General features: G+C 47.5%; 1 protein-coding gene and 2 long non-coding RNA genes across 5 annotated transcripts in view; 2 read left to right on the top strand and 1 right to left on the bottom strand.

Moving 5' to 3' along the window:
• Positions 1 to 1502: 1502 nt before the first annotated feature.
• The window catches only part of B3GALT5 (beta-1,3-galactosyltransferase 5), a 35940-nt gene continuing 22238 nt past the window's right edge, over positions 1503 to 15204 (top strand). Inside the window, exon 1 of one of the 3 annotated variants that reach the window (XM_064406095.1) lies at positions 1503 to 1685. In XM_064406095.1, the coding sequence (XP_064262165.1) occupies positions 1518 to 1685 (168 nt within the window). In that variant the 5' untranslated portion in view covers positions 1503 to 1517. The remainder of the gene's footprint in view (positions 1686 to 15204) is intronic. The other 2 variants (XM_064406086.1, XM_064406114.1) reach the window with 2 other exon arrangements.
• Positions 3799 to 14601, bottom strand: LOC135291886 (uncharacterized). Its single transcript, XR_010354543.1, has 3 exons — positions 14106 to 14601; positions 8999 to 9082; positions 3799 to 3898 (listed from the first exon to the last, which is right to left on the bottom strand). It is a non-coding gene; the product is annotated as an uncharacterized LOC135291886 (long non-coding RNA).
• LOC135291875 (uncharacterized) lies at positions 5699 to 9546 on the top strand. The gene is made up of 3 exons (XR_010354538.1): positions 5699 to 6916; positions 8691 to 8905; positions 9194 to 9546. It is a non-coding gene; the product is annotated as an uncharacterized LOC135291875 (long non-coding RNA).

Raw genomic sequence — 15204 nt, 5'->3', positions numbered from 1 at the left:
TTTATCTGTGCTGCAGATGTTTTCCCCATCCTTAGGGCTGTGGGCTCTACAAAGCTATGGAATCACAGAATCATGGAATTGTGTTTTGTTGGAAGGGACCTTAAAGATAATCCAGTTTCCACAATCTGAGGTTGCTCAGAGCTCCATCCAACCTGGCCTTGGACCCTTCCAGGGATGGGGCAGCCACAGCTTCTCTCAACAACCTCTGCCAGGGGCTCTCACAATAAAGAATTTCTTCTCAATATCCCATCTAAACCTACTTTCTGTCAGTTTGAAGCCATTCCCTGTGTGCTGTCCCTGCATCCCCTGGAAATTGTCTCTCTCCAGCTCTCCTGGGGCTCCTGCAGGCCCTGCAAGGCCACCCTGAGCTCAGCCCAAAGCTTCTCCTGTGCAGGTGAACAATGCCAGCTGTGCCAGCCTTTCCTGCCAGCAGAGCTGCTCCATCCCTCTGCTCATCCTGGAGCCTCCTCTGGGCTCTCTGCAGCAGCTCCACGTCCTTCCAAAATCATCAGCCCAAGGTGCAGCAGTGGCCAAGACCCAGGGAAATGCACTGTCAGCAGACTGGCAGGGCTTTGCAGCCCTGCAAACCTGGCTGTGTTGAACAGGTTGTGCAGTCTGGTCTCAGGAAAGTCCTGGGGATGTGAGAAACACAGAGAGAACAGCAGCTGGAGAGGATGAAACAGCTGCTCCACGAGGAGGCTGGAAAGACTTTTCAATTTGGAGAGGAAGCCAAAGAAGCTACAAAAAATCATAAAGATGAATGCAGAACAGTGAGTCAGAAAATCCTGCAACACCATAATGAAAATTAGCAGACACAATGAAATTAATAGATTGGCTTGAAAGAGAAAAGAGATAATGTTTTATGCAGTGCGTCAGGAAATTTTGGAATTCGTTGTCACAAGGTCAATGTCAATGTGTAGGGACTGGGCAATGTCAGGAACAAGAGGGTCATAAATGGATACTCGAGCCTGGGATGTGTCCATCCTGAATCCAAGGAATCACAGATGCTGGGACTGGCAGCAAAAGGATTTAAATATTGCTATTCCTAAACAGTTTTGCCAACTTCCACTTTCAAAGACTGAATACCAGCTTAGGTGAGTCACCGATTTTAGCATTTCTTATGTTCCTGCAGTAATTCCTCTTCCTGGGGGATATTTTCCACATTTCACCAGCAGCCAAACCAGGACGCCAGTCATTGCTGCAGAGCTTTGGAGCAGAAGGACTTTTGGGAGCATGGTGGTCAATGTAAACACAGAACTGTTAATCACTCTGGAAATGTGGTGAATCCAATGTGTGCTGTGCCTTGATGCATTCCCTTCCTGTGCCTGGTGAACCACAAGTTCCACTTTTCCCCTCAGAACAAAACCCCTGAGAGTACTCAGGACATCAGGCAGGGCTGCAGCCTTTGGGTTTGAGACAAAACCCACCACACTTTGCCCATTCTTGTTGAGGCAGAAATACAGCAGTGATCTCCTGGACAGGGTCTAATCTGGGAAGGCTGGGAGGGAATGTGAGGAATGCTGAGCCTCCCACGGGGGAGGGACACACTGCCCTGGTCTTCAGCTGGTGGCTGGGGGGAAACAGCAAACGGGATAGCAAAGATCCTACAGCCAGCACAGACATTTGGGGCATTCCTTGGGATCAGCACGTGCTGGCCATCCTTCCTGCCAGGAGAAAAGGGGGCTGTGAGTATGCCAAGGATAAACTGGGGCCGGCTGCTGCTCGGTGGTTTTAGCCATAATGTTAATTCTGCTTACATAAGCTTAATTCTTTCTGCAGTAATTTAGTGCAAAGAATTCAATCTTTTCTAAACTGCAGCTGAATGAAAACCAGTGGCATGAATTTGTGAGGTATTGGCTTAAATGCACTTGGAGGAACACTTGTTTGCATTTATATAGTCCTGTTTTGCTGGGAGAAGGCAACTGCAGCTGGTTAACACAGAGTACCTGGCATTTCCCAGGCTTCAGGAACCCATGGATACAAAATCCTTCCAGTGCACCCCAGTTACACACAAACCAGCAGGCTATTCTTTTTTTTTTTGGTTGTTGGTTTTTTTTTTTTTGGTGACACTTTGGTATGTAAAGCATTTTCCTTGGATGATTGATGCTTGAAACTTCTCGTATCCTGAAACAAGCTAAAATTAGAAAGGCTCCAAGCTATGCTTCCTACAGATCCATATATGTCATAGGATGTGGCTGTTGGCACTTTAGGATGATTGATTTTCAAGTTTCACAGGCTGCTGAAGTGTAAAAGACGTGATTTCGAGTGCCATGGCAAGCAGCAGAGTGGATGGGGTTAGTCAGTTGTTTGTTTTGTGGGAAAATAAATACGAGGTGCTGCACTGTGTTGCTAATAAAGGGTTTGGAATGGAGGGTCCAGAAAGAAACTTGGGCCATGGATGAGAGCACTTCTGAGCCCAAAAACTGCATGAGAGATTTTTCTCCTAAGAAAACTCTTTGTGAAATTCATTGGAGAGAAATTAAAGTGTTGAGGAGCTTTGCCAGGGCAGCACCAGCCCCCAGTCAGGGTTTCTGGCCACTTTTCCAACCACTACATCTGTTCATCCACCTTCCAAGTAATAAAACTTGCTTACAGTCTTCTCTTTAATGTCAGAATATCAGTGTTAAAGGAGTTAAGTCTGTCTGTCTGCATCCTTTGGCAGCTTTGGGAGGCTGGAAATATGCTTGACGTATCATCTGGGAAGCTGAGAACTCAAGACAGTTATTCCTTCAGGAAGCAGATTGTGGGTTTTAGGTTTGATGTCAAATATCCCGAAGGATGCTTGTTGTTCCCATCACTGCCAAGCAAGAAGCACAGGGAGGGAGCAACAAATCTCAGCTGAGACTCATCTTAATGAGTTTCTGTCTATTTAGCTCAGAGGAAAGGAACTCATTGGTTACTCGAGGTGAGAATGGATGACACAAATCAAGGCCACAGGAGTCCAAATGAGGTGTGGAGAACTGTGGTGATGCCTTTCTGTCACTGAGAATTTGGGATCATTTAGGTGTGAAAAGACCCTTGAGATCACTGAGTCCAACCATAAAGTTAACACTGCCAACCCCACCACTAAAAAGAGTCACATCTTCACTTTTAAATACCTCCAGGGATAAAAGTAGGAAGGAACTATGGAGAGATGAAGGATGAATCTCTGAGAACACCTGGGACTGCTTTAGAGACCAGAGTTTCTTTGAGGCACTGCACCTTTCTCTTCCAGGATGTTTGATTTGTGAGGAATAACTCTGTAACTAGATTTAAGAGAAGCTGAGTTTTGATACCAGCTTGTCCAAGCCCATGTTTGACCACAAACTACTGTCTTGGTTTGAACAGACAGGTGTCTGCTAAGGAAGGCAGGAGCCTCCGTTGAAATGGAAAATGTAAATCCCCTCCCTTTGAATTATTATAGTTTTGAAATTACAAGGTTCTCAGGCAAAGATGTGGGAATAGAAATAACAGTTCTTTATTAGGAAAGAAAATTAAAAATTTTTAAAAATGCAATAATACAAACCAACACTGCCAGAGTCAGAACCTGCCCTGTCCCCCTGAGGGTCAGGGTGGTGGCACAGTCCCATCCCATGGGGGCTCAGCCCTCCTGCAGTGCCAGCTGTGCTTCTGCTGGAGCAGGGATCCTGCACAAGGCTGCAGTTTTCCTCTGCAGCCCCAGGGCTGCTGGAGATGGGCCTGCTCTTCCTCTGGGAATGCAGGGCAGGAGAAAGCTGCTCCTCTGGGAATGCAGGGGGCAAAGGCTGCTGTGCTGTTCCAGGCTCAGATTGTATCCAGGTAGGAATGCTTGGCTCCTGCCCTGGGCGGAGCATCTCCCCATGGGATGCTGGAATTGGATCAGCCCTGCAGGGACACTCAGTGGCCATGGACAGCAGAGATCTCCTGGAGGGAGGATTGGCTGTGGGAGAGAGAAAGGAAAAACTGCCCCATGAACAGCAGAGAACTGTCCCAGCTCTGACAGATGGAAATTGAACACACCCCCAGCTAAGCCTGAGACAACTACCCAGGTAACTTCCTTTCACCTTTATAAGAAAAGCGAGAAAATATTGCAGAGAATTTGTGGGAATAAAATCAAAGTATCAATGCACTGATGAAAAGATGAAAGCATAACTGCACCTTCTTCCTTTGATAAGATAATTTGCTTCTGGGTTGTCCATTCCCCTTGAAAAATGATAATTTTTTCCCCCCCATCATATTGATATCTGACAGCTCTCAAACCTTCTCCTTCACATGGTATTTTCACTGCTTTCTTACCAAACTCTCCTGTTAAGCAGCCTGCAGGAGAAATGGCTGAGAATATGCTCACCTTCCACTCCTTTTTGCTCAGTGGATGGCCATGAAGGTCTCTCCACCCTTGATGTTTCTGTGATTTTGTGACATTTTGAAGCAGAACAGAACTTATCTGTGTTTCCTACTTCACTGAAAAGGTTTGGAGCATATTTCTGAGACTGCAGAGGCCACTTCCTTACGTGTGCAGAGGAAGATGTCACACAGAGTGCCTTCCTGCCAGCTAGCTGGGATTTTGCTGAGAGGTGTGGGAAGAACCTGTTAGCACCTCTCCTTCCTCAGCAGTGCAATCCCTCAGGAGAATGTAGCCCCAGGAAAAGAAGCCTGGAGGAACAAAACACTGCAAGAACCTAGAGGAACTTTTTATTTTTTAAAGTTTGTTTTGTTTTTTTGTGTTTTTTTTTCCCCCTCCTCATTAACTGTGTAGCACCAGAGTGGAGCTAAATGAATCAAAGAGAAACCAAATCCCAAAGAAGGGATTTTCTCCTTCTCCACAAATCCCTGACAGGAGAGTGGGGCCTGGTGGGGGTCAGGCTCTGCTCCTGGGTAGCAAGGGACAGGAAGAAAAGAAAAAAGAGAAGGGGGAAAGAAAGGAAAGGAAAGGAAAGGAAAGGAAAGGAAAGGAAAGGAAAGGAAAGGAAAGGAAAGGAAAGGAAAGGAAAGGAAAGGAAAGGAAAGGAAAGGAAAGGAAAGGAAAGGAAAGGAAAGGAAAGGAAAGGAAAGGAAAGGAAAGGAAAGGAAAGGAAAGGAAAGGAAAGGAAAGGAAAGGAAAGGAAAGGAAAGGAAAGGAAAGGAAAGGAAAGGAAAGGAAAGGAAAGGAAAGGAAAGGAAAGGAAAGGAAAGGAAAGGAAAGGAAAGGAAAGGAAAGGAAAGGAAAGGAAAGGAAAGGAGTGGCCTCAAGTTGCACTAAGGGAAATTTAGATAGGATATGAGGAAAAAATTATGTAAAGAAAGTGTGGTTGGGCATTGGGATGAGCTGCCCAGGACAGTGCTGGAGTCTCCATCCCTGCAGGGATTTAAAAGCCATGCAGATGTGGCACTTGGGGACATGGGCCAGTGGTGGCCTTGGTGTGCTGGGGGAACAGTTGGTCTTGATGATCTTAAAGGCCTTTTACAACCTAAATGATTCTGTGATTCCAAGACAGACACCAGGGCACATCAGAGCTCAGAGAGAGGGTGAGGGTGGCTGTGGAATCCTGAGCTGTGGGGCTGGGGTCAGAGCACGGTGGCTTCTGCTCTGCTGAACTCCAGGATGGGATCCTGGCTGGATGCCATTGTCCTGTCAGCTCCAATTTGCAGTGCCCTGCCCTGGTGGGGCCCAGCAGAGGCTGCAGGTGAGCTGGAGCCCTGTGCTGAGCAGGGCTGAGCCCGGCTGTTGCCAGCCTAAGCCTTCAAAATCACATTAATCTGATAAAATTTGCCTGGAGCTCTCCAGGCAGCACCAAGCACATGAGCTGCCTTCTTTCCTCATGCCCAGCCTGTGTTTCCCTTACGCCTTGCCATGGGGATTTTTTTGTTTGTTTAATATCTTATCCTGACAAAAGTGAAGCACCTCCACAATAGGCTCCAAATAAATAAATAAAACAAACAGGCACATTCTCTTCCAGCCCCCCTCTGGCCAGGGAGGTGACAGTTTTTCATGGCACTGCACAGGAGTGATTCCCAGCAGTCAGTGATGGAGCAGGAACATTGGCTTTCTCTGGGCTCCAGTACTTTTCCATCAGCATTTGAGTCTTGCTGGATTTTAATGATGGGTTACTGTATTTGTGGGGTTCCCAGATGAAGGGAGGAGTGATGAATCTGACTCTATGTTCTCAGAAGGCTAATTTATTATTGTATTATACTATATTATATTAAAGAATACTAAACTATACTATACTAAAGAATACAGAAAGGATACATACAGAAGGCTAAAAAGATAATAATGAAACTTGTGACTCTCTCCAGAGCCCTGACACAGCTTGACCCTGACTGGCCAATGAGTCAAAACAATTCACAGCAGAAACCAATTAAACAATCATCTGTTAGTAAACAATCTCCAACCACATTGCAAATGAGCAAAACACAGGAGAAGCAAATGAGATAAGAATTGTTTTCCTTTTTCTTCTGAGGCTTCTCAGCTTCCCAGGAGAAGAATCCTGGGCAAAGGGATTTTTCCAGATAATATGACTGCCACAATGGGTCATGCTGCACCCAGTTGAAATGGGTTTGATACTGGTGTCTGTGTGGCCTTAATCAGATAAATCACTATAAGAAAATTACATTCAGCTTCTGGCCAGCCTAGGGCTGGTTTTGGGGGAGTTGCCAGGATGGCTCATCCAGAGACAGATACAGGAGGTGGAGGAAGCAGCTCTTGGAGAGCCAGAATTGGGTGGGGAGTCACCAGCTGTGCTGTGGTGAGGACACCCCCACCTGATCCCAGCACTGGGAGAGGGGGAGGCTGTGGGGAAGGAGGAGGGACATGCCCAGGGTAGGGAAAACTCCAAGGATGGGTCCTGGGACTGTGTTTAACACCAGCCCCAGCACAAGCTGCCTGTGCCAAAGAAATGACAACTGGCAGGGAGCTGAGGAGCATTGCCAGTGTGGAGGAAGACAGAACAGCATCCCAGGAAGATCCCCAAGACAGCAGGTAAAATTTGGTGGCATGGAGTCCCAGCAACACTTACTTTGGGGGCTAATAAGAATTTCTGCTAGGAACTGGGATCCTGTCCTCCTAGGAGTGGCCCAGGAGGCAGATTTTTGTGTGCACAGGTTTGTCCCCAAGCTGTGGGGAGCTGTAATGTGATGCAGCCGTGGCAGAGAGGAATGTGACGAGCAGGTGTCCCAAGGAGTTATTTTCAGAAGTAAAGGGGATATCTAGTCACATTGCAAAGCACTGCCCTGGCACCTCCTGTGGGGCAGGTCCTGGGCAGTGTTTTAATCCTGACCAAAAAGGTTCAATCCACACTGAAGAGATGGGGGAGTAGAAATTCCAGTTTATGAGAGGAGGCTACAGGACCTTGGTTGGTGTAGAGCAGCAACATTCCCAAATTGGAAATTCCCAAAAATGGTGGCTAATGAAGGTTGTTACATACTCAGGAACAGAGAAAACATAAATCTGGGGAAGGAACTTATTCCAGAGGAAGGGGGCAAGAACATCTCTTTGGCAGATGTGCACTGAGTACTGCTCGTGTCAGGAGGAATGTGGGACGTAGAGCAAGGGCACACAGAAATATTGGGTGTGCAGGAGCTGTAGTGTGCCAGAGACACCTGGAAAGAGAGAAATCTGCCCATGCTGAATGTCCTTAGCAAATTATCCTGCACTCCTGCTCTCAACTGGGCATTTTTAACCCGTGGTGATCTTTGCCCAGCTGTTCCTGTTCCAAACCTCAGCATCACCCTCTTACCCAAGAGGAAGAGCTAAAAACACAGATATTTTGGTGCCTGCTGTCTGAAGGGGGGTTGAAGTCGTGTCTGCTCCAAGTCGAGGATCAGAGATCCTGGCAGACACTCGATCCCTGTGGCGTCAGTGCTGGGATAATCCCTGCGAGGTGCTGGAACTTCTCTGGGTTAGGGACAGAGCCCAGCCCAGAGTGTCCAGGCTGGCAGCAGGGCTTGGGGACATGCCACAGATGAAGGTCAGAGACTCCTGCAGGGTGGTGCCCTGTCAGGCTGTATTTTTGGTTTCCAAATTAGATGCTGAGCCAGCGGCAGAAACTCGGGAAGTTCTTCTGCCTTGCTTGGGGCCATCACCTGTGGGATTGTGTCCCTGTGGGATTGTGCTCCTGTGCCCCCACAGGTGAGAGCCCACCTGAGAGCTGCCCCAGGCCTGTCCCAGCCCAGGAGGAGCTGGAGCTGCTGCAGAGAGCCCAGAGGAGGCTCCAGGATGAGCAGAGGGATGGAGCAGCTCTGCTGGCAGGAAAGGCTGGCACAGCTGGCATTGTTCACCTGCACAGGAGAAGCTTTGGGCTGAGCTCAGGGTGGCCTTGCAGGGCCTGCAGGAGCCCCAGGAAAGCTGGAGAGAGACAATTTCCAGGGGATGCAGGGACAGCACCCAGGGAATGGCTCCCACTGCCAGAGGGTAGGGTTAGGTTGGATGTTAGGGTAGAAGGCACTAGAACAGGTTTCCTAGAGAAATTTTGGATGCCCTATCCCTGGAAGCATTTCACAGTGACATTCTCAGTTTTCTTCCTTTCAGAAAAAAACAAAACCCCAACAGCTGCCTTTGGTCAGAAAATATGACTCCAGCAGGAGTCTTTATTTTCCTGTGAGTTGGATGAGTTTTTTGTACAAGCCATTTCCTCTAAAGGATTTAGATTAAATAAGAAATGTTCCACAAAAGTCAAGGTCAGTGACCTTCTTATATTTTGCCTGATTTTAAAAAAAAACCCAAACAAGTGTTTCCCCTCTTTTTTTGTGTGCAGGGGCTGGGAGACACCCTTTGTGTTGAGAAGATGCCAAAAAGGGAACTTCTTATTCCTGTAGCCCCTGCTGCCAAAGCTCAGCCACACAAACCCAATAAAAGACTCAAGAGTGTCCAATTGCTTCAAGAGTTGATGGTTTAATATCAGAAGCCCAACACTGACTGACTCCCTAAAAGCAGGGAGCTAATTCAGTGGGCTAAAGGAAACAAGGACAGGTATATTTACTGCTCATCTATGTTTTACTGCCCTGCATGAAAGATTAATGAGCTCTGAACTTGTGGGCAGGCAGTTTTCCTGGCCTGACTCACCCTGAAGAGGAGCTGGAGGGGTTGTGACAGCCCTGTGTCTAGGTGAGAACAGCACACCCTGATCTGGGTGGGTCATTCTGTGATCTGAAAAAAAAAAGGGGTTGAGAGGGGGAATATAGAGACCAGATAAAATGCTTATAAACAGAGCAAGTTGTACTATCTGCAGATTTTTTTTTTTAAATATTCTTTTCATAGAATCACAGAATCATTCAGAGTGGAAAAGACCTCCAAAATTATCCAGTCTCGCTATCAACTCAGAGCCACCAAACTCACCCCTGAACCACGTCCCCAAGTGCCACATTCAGACACCTCTTGAACACTTCCAGAGCTGGCAGCTCCACCACCCCCTGGGCAACTCATTCCAATGCCTGACCACTCTTCCTGGGAAAAACTTTTTTTCTTATATCTAATCTGAACTTCACTGGACACAACTTGAAGCCATTTCCTCCCATTCTTTTGCTTGACAATAATTTTTTATGTTTAAGAAATGCCATTCATGTAAAGTCTCCTGGCAAGGAAGTCCCCAGAAATAAATCTATAAACACTCAGCTGGACACTGCCCTTGTGGTGGACACCATGGAGCTTGTGTTTCCTGGGGCAGAGTGGACGAGGGATGAAGTAAAAGACAAAGCTGTGGCCACCCTGGCTGCAAGAAGACCTGAACTCTGTAAGGGGGCAGGGAGCAAAGATTGGAGCTCTTCAGCTTGGTGTTTGAGCAGGGTTTGCTCCACCAGCCATTTATTTAATGTAGTGACTCTTAAATGTACTCAGGGTGTCCCTCTGTGCAAGGTGAGGGGTGCAAGCACCAGCCCAGGGTGCAGAAATGAGGGAGAACCTCTCCAGAACCAGACATCCTTCTCAGAGGGAATGTTGGTCACAGCAACCCCAGGGAGCTCCAGGCTGGGCAGAGGGGCTGGAAAGCTGGAAAAGCCCTGGGGTTGCTGGGGACAGGGCTGGACACGAGCCCAGGGGTGCCCAGGTGGGCAAGAGGCCCCTGGCAGCTGGGCTGGATGAGGAATTGTGTGTCCAGCAGGAGCAGGGCAGGGATTGTCCCTCTGTGCTGGCTCTGAGAGGCCCCTCGAGGGCTGTGCCCAGTTCTGCTCCTGCAGGAGAGACCTGGAGGGGCTGGAGCGTGTCCAGGGCAGGGAACGGAGCTGGGAAGGGGCTGGAGCCCCAGCAGGGGCTGAGGGAGCTGGGAAGGGGCTGAGGCTGGAGCAAAGGAGGCTCAGGGGCCCTTGTGGCTCTGCACAAGTCCCTGCCAGGAGGGGACAGCCGGGGGGGTCGGGCTCTGCTCCAGGGAACAGGGACAGGAGCAGAGGGAACGGCCTCAGGCTGGGCCAGGGCAGGCTCAGCTGGGCCAGCAGCAGGAATTTGCCCATGGAAAGGGTGCTCAGGCCTTGGCAGGGGCTGCCCAGGGAGCTTGGCAGTGCCCATCCCTGCAGGTGTCCCCTGGAGGTGGCACTGAGTGCCCTGGGCTGGGGACAAGGTGGGTACCAAAGTTTGGGCTGGATGATCCTGGAGGTGTTTCCCAGCCTCAGTGATTCCAGCCGGAGCTGCCTCTCCCCTCTCAGGGTCACATCCCCTGCTCCAGCCTGGATCCTCACCCACCAGATCCCTGCCCCAGGTACCTGACAAGCCCTCAGAAACACAGGAAAAAAGTCAGAAGCTGACCACAGAATAGATATGAGGTGTGAGGTAAACAGCCAGGAAATCATGGAGAAGATGGACATGTGGTTGACCAATACCCACTGTCATCCACCTGATCAAAAAGCCCAATCTAAAACCCAACACACACAAAAAAAGGTTTATTTATATGTATAAGAATTGTATATATATACATATATGTATATATATATGTACATATAGAAGTATATATATGTGAACATATATAAGTATACATGTATGTATATATATAAGTACATATATAATATATATTATAATGTATATGTATTTAAAAAACATTAATAAGTATTTGTGGAGTCAGGGGTGTTATTCAATTTACAAAACCACTGCAAAAAATGCTTTGAGGGAACAGAAAATAGTGTGGTAGAGCAAGTGGATGGAGAACTGTACTGACAAACATGGTTTCCCCTAAAAAAATAAGGAAAAAGAGTTATAATTTTATTTCTGATGCTGACATGGCAATATGTTATAGATCAGTTCAAGATATAAGAAATAAATAAGAATATAAATATAAATAAGAATATAAATAAGAAATAAATGTTCACCAAATGGCATTTTTTTCTTTTGTGAAAAACACGTTTCACTCCTTGGAATTCATCTTGAAACACAGTGGAAACATTCCAAAGAGTCACAATATCAAAAATATTTCATTTCTATTGAGGTTTTAGGAAAACTTTTTTGAATTTCCAACTTCTTTGAAGGCAATATTTTATCACATTTCCTTTGCATCCCATTTTATACCCATGCTGTGCCCAGCAGCAGATGAACTCGTGATCAGCTGGATTTGGAGCCTTCTGCTCTGCACAGGGCTCTGCAGGATATGTGCAGGGCAGGATGGGCTTTATTTTTTAAATTTGGAAACTGTGGTATACTTAGTTTCAACCCAAGTGACCTGTGACTTCCCTCCTGTCAAGCCCTTGTTTTGAACCAGATCAAAAAATATTCCATTTGGACACCTTCCCCTTGGCTTTTGCTCTCTTGCTGGCCCAGAACAGGAAGAGGTTGATGATAAATTAAAAAAAAAAAAAATTAAAAATAAAAGCACATTAAACTCAGCAGCTCAGGAGGATCCATTTGTCAGAGCCATAACTGAGTGAACATTTTTTGGCACTTCAGTCAGGCTCCATCTCAGGCCCTGCCCCAGATGAAGGTGCTCAGATCAGTCAGGGCTGGAAAAACATTGGAGGCAGAGAAGGCTGTGAGGGAAGCAGTGGGAGTTTTGTTAAACCTGGGTTTAAGTCCTTGTTTCCCGGGGCTCACGTCCTTGCCTGGGTGTTGTCCTTCCCTCAGGGGTTAAGGGGACAGAGCTCTGCCCTTTCCCCAGGGGAGGCTGCAGATTCCCTGCTCCCAAAGAGGGTCCCACACATGGAATGCAGATCCTGCAGCAGATCTCAGTGCCTGGGCTCCATCCTCCAACCTGCACAGCTCCAGGGAGACCCTGACCTTCCCCTGGGCTTTTCATGACTGCCTCACTACTGACCCTTTCCCCTTCTCCCTTTTTCCCATTCACTTTTTTCCTTTTCCCCCTCCCCCTCCCCCTTTCCCTTTTTTCTTTTCCCTTTCCTTTTTTCCATGTTCCCTTTCTTTTTTTTTTTCCAATTTCCCTTTTCCCCTTTCTCTTTATGTATTTCCCTTTATCTCTTTCCCTTTTGCTTTTCCCCTTTTCCTTTTTTCGTTTCCCCTTTTTTTTCCTTTCCCTTTCCCCTCTCCCCCCTCCCCTTTTCCCTCTCCCCCCTCCCCTTTTCCCCTTTCCTTTTCCCTTTTTCCATTTCCCCCTTTTTCATTTTCCTCCTTTCCCTCTTTTTCCATTTTCCCCTTTCCTTTTTCCTTTCGCTTTCCTTTCCCTTTCCTTTTTGTTTTTTCTTCAAAATGAGCCAACAGGGCAAAAAACCATGCACACATGGAAAGCTTTCACAACCTTCCACTTAATTGTGCCATGGGCAGGGACCAAAAACCAATCTGCTTTCCTTATTCCTTCAGGCAGGAGCCCTGGAGCATGTGATTTGATTCCCATCACTGCCAGGGCAGAGCTGGGTGCCTGCTGGCACTTCTGGGGGCTCAGGGGGTCACACCCTCAGCTGTGCCCAGTCCCTGTCCCTGCATGTTGGATTAAGCCCTTTTCTGACTCAGAGATGGGGCAACTGAGAGGCATTTAAAAAACTTTTATTCTGTCTTTAGTTTCATTAGGAGGGTGAGATAAGACAGGTGTTATAATTCACATTATCACAATCAGAAGCTATATCCTAATTACAATACACAATCAGTTTTTGCCACACCATACTGCAAATGCCTTAAAGCCAATAATCTAAAATTACTCTTTGTGGATCTTAATACAATGCATCTTCCACAGTTCTATTTCTCTAAAGTATCTGGTCTTTTTTTATAAGGCCATTCTTTGAAACATCAGTTCAATTTCTCTTTTAACAATGTCTGTCTCATTCTATCATATTTTTAAGGCAGTATTTTTTATTTCAAGGTTTGCATACAGACGCACACTGGGTGAGCTTTCTGTCAGATTTTGAGAATTTTCTACAAATCCACTTCCTATAGGATTTATGAAGATCCCCCAAAGCAGGGAAGAATGATGTGTAGAACTCGATGATATTAGAAGGTTAATTAATTACTTTATTATACTACAGTTATATTAAAGAGATACATACTATTCTATATCATATTTGCTTTTAACTAACTACTGAAAAACTTGTGACTGTCAGCTGACAGTCCTGACACTTACACGTGGATCTAATTGGTTAATGAATCCAAACACCATTACCAGAATCTAATTGACAAACTCCTTCAGATAAACAATCTTCTAACACATTCCATATGAGCATAACAGGAGCAGCAAATGAGATAAGAATTATTTTTTCATTCTCTGAGGTTCCTTACTGCAATTCCCAGGGAAATTCTTGAGAAGTTGTGCTTTGCTTTTCTCTGTGAAGAGAAATGCAGCCACAATTTCCCACACCTGCAGAATGTTTCTCACACAGATGTGCCGAGGGCTCCTTCCAGGAGAGCTCCAGGCAGCGAGGGTGAGGTTGTGCTGCACTTTTCTGGTGGCCCCAGCCTTTCACAACCTGCACTGCTCATTGGAACAGGCCCCAGGCCTCAGTTAAAGCCTGGATGGCTCCAAGGCTAATCCCACTAATGCAACAGGAGGGATGTGGGAAGGGCTGGAGGTGCTAGAGAGCACCAGTGCCATGTGCTCACAGAATTCACAGAATTCCAGAATCACTGGGTTGGAAGAGACCTTCAAGATCATGGAGTCCAGCCCAGCCCCAACAGCTCAACTAAACCCTGGCCCCCAGTGCCACATCCAGGCTTTGTTAAACACCCCCAGGGATGGGCACTGCACCACCTCCCCGGGCAGCCATTCCAGAACTTTATCACCTTTTCTGGAAAAAACTCTTTCCTGATAGCCAACCTGTACATCTTGGGTGCTCTGCCAGGCGCTGGCCTTGTGCTCGAGGAGGGGCCAGCAATGGAAGTGAAGGGAAGAGTTAATGGGAATCAGGCCCTGGAAAGCAGCACAGGACACAGGATGGGATCAGCTGGGAGGGCTCAGCCAGCCAGGAGGATGAGGAGGAGCTGCCTGCTCCATGTAGGTCATGGCTGAGGCCAAACCTCTGAGCCCTGCCAGCGTGAGGCCGTGGGGATGAGGGTGAGGATGGGCTGGAGCCCACAGAGCCCTGGCTGCCAGCCCTGAGCCATCCTCAGAGGGCAGGAGAGCTGAAAGCCGTGCAGAGACAGGGTTCACCCTGCTCTTTGAGGTGCTGAGACGGCTTTGGCATCCTCAGGGAGGATTTTGGGAGGAAATCCTTCCCTGTGAGGGTGGGCAGGCCCTGGCACAGGGTGCCCAGAGCAGCTGGGGCTGCCCCTGGATCCCTGGCAGTGCCCAAGGCCAAGTTGGACACTGGGGCTGGAGCAGCCTGGGACAGTGGAAGGTGTCCCTGCCATGGCAGGGGGTGGAACTGGATGATTTTTAAGGACCCAAACCATTCTGGGAGTCCATGAGTCCATGACCTTATCAATGCACCCAAATATCTTAAAGGCAGGTGCCAAGGGGATGGGGCCAGACTTTTCAGTGGTGCCCAGCAGCAGGACAAGGCAAAAACTGCAACTCACAAAGTTTCATCTGAATATGAAAAAAAACCCCTTTTCCTGTGGTGGTGACAAAGCATTGGAAGAGGCTGCCCAGAGAGGCTGAGGAATCTCCTTCTCTGGAGATGCTCCAAACCTGCCTGGACACGATTCTGTCAGCAGGAAAAACCTTTCTGTGCTCTGAGGGATTAAAGTGGGGCTGGAGGCAGCCCCAGGAGCACTGATGGGTACAGGAGTCAGCTGTGGGCACAGTACACAACGCTGCCTACCCACTTATCTTGTTAACTGCAGATGCTGAGAGGTATTTGGGCCTTGTTTGCACAAGTTGCAGCAGAATTTTACATATTTTGATCTCATTAAGTGAGCACTGTTCCAACCCCCTCCCTGTGGCAGAGGTGCTGTTATAAAATCAGGGAAATTAA

The sequence above is a fragment of the Passer domesticus genome, chromosome 2 (genome assembly GCF_036417665.1).
Source record: "Passer domesticus isolate bPasDom1 chromosome 2, bPasDom1.hap1, whole genome shotgun sequence".
NCBI lineage: Eukaryota > Metazoa > Chordata > Aves > Passeriformes > Passeridae > Passer > Passer domesticus.
The sequence above is the reverse complement of the archived record's forward strand: the minus strand, read 5'-3'. Positions and strand labels throughout refer to the sequence as shown.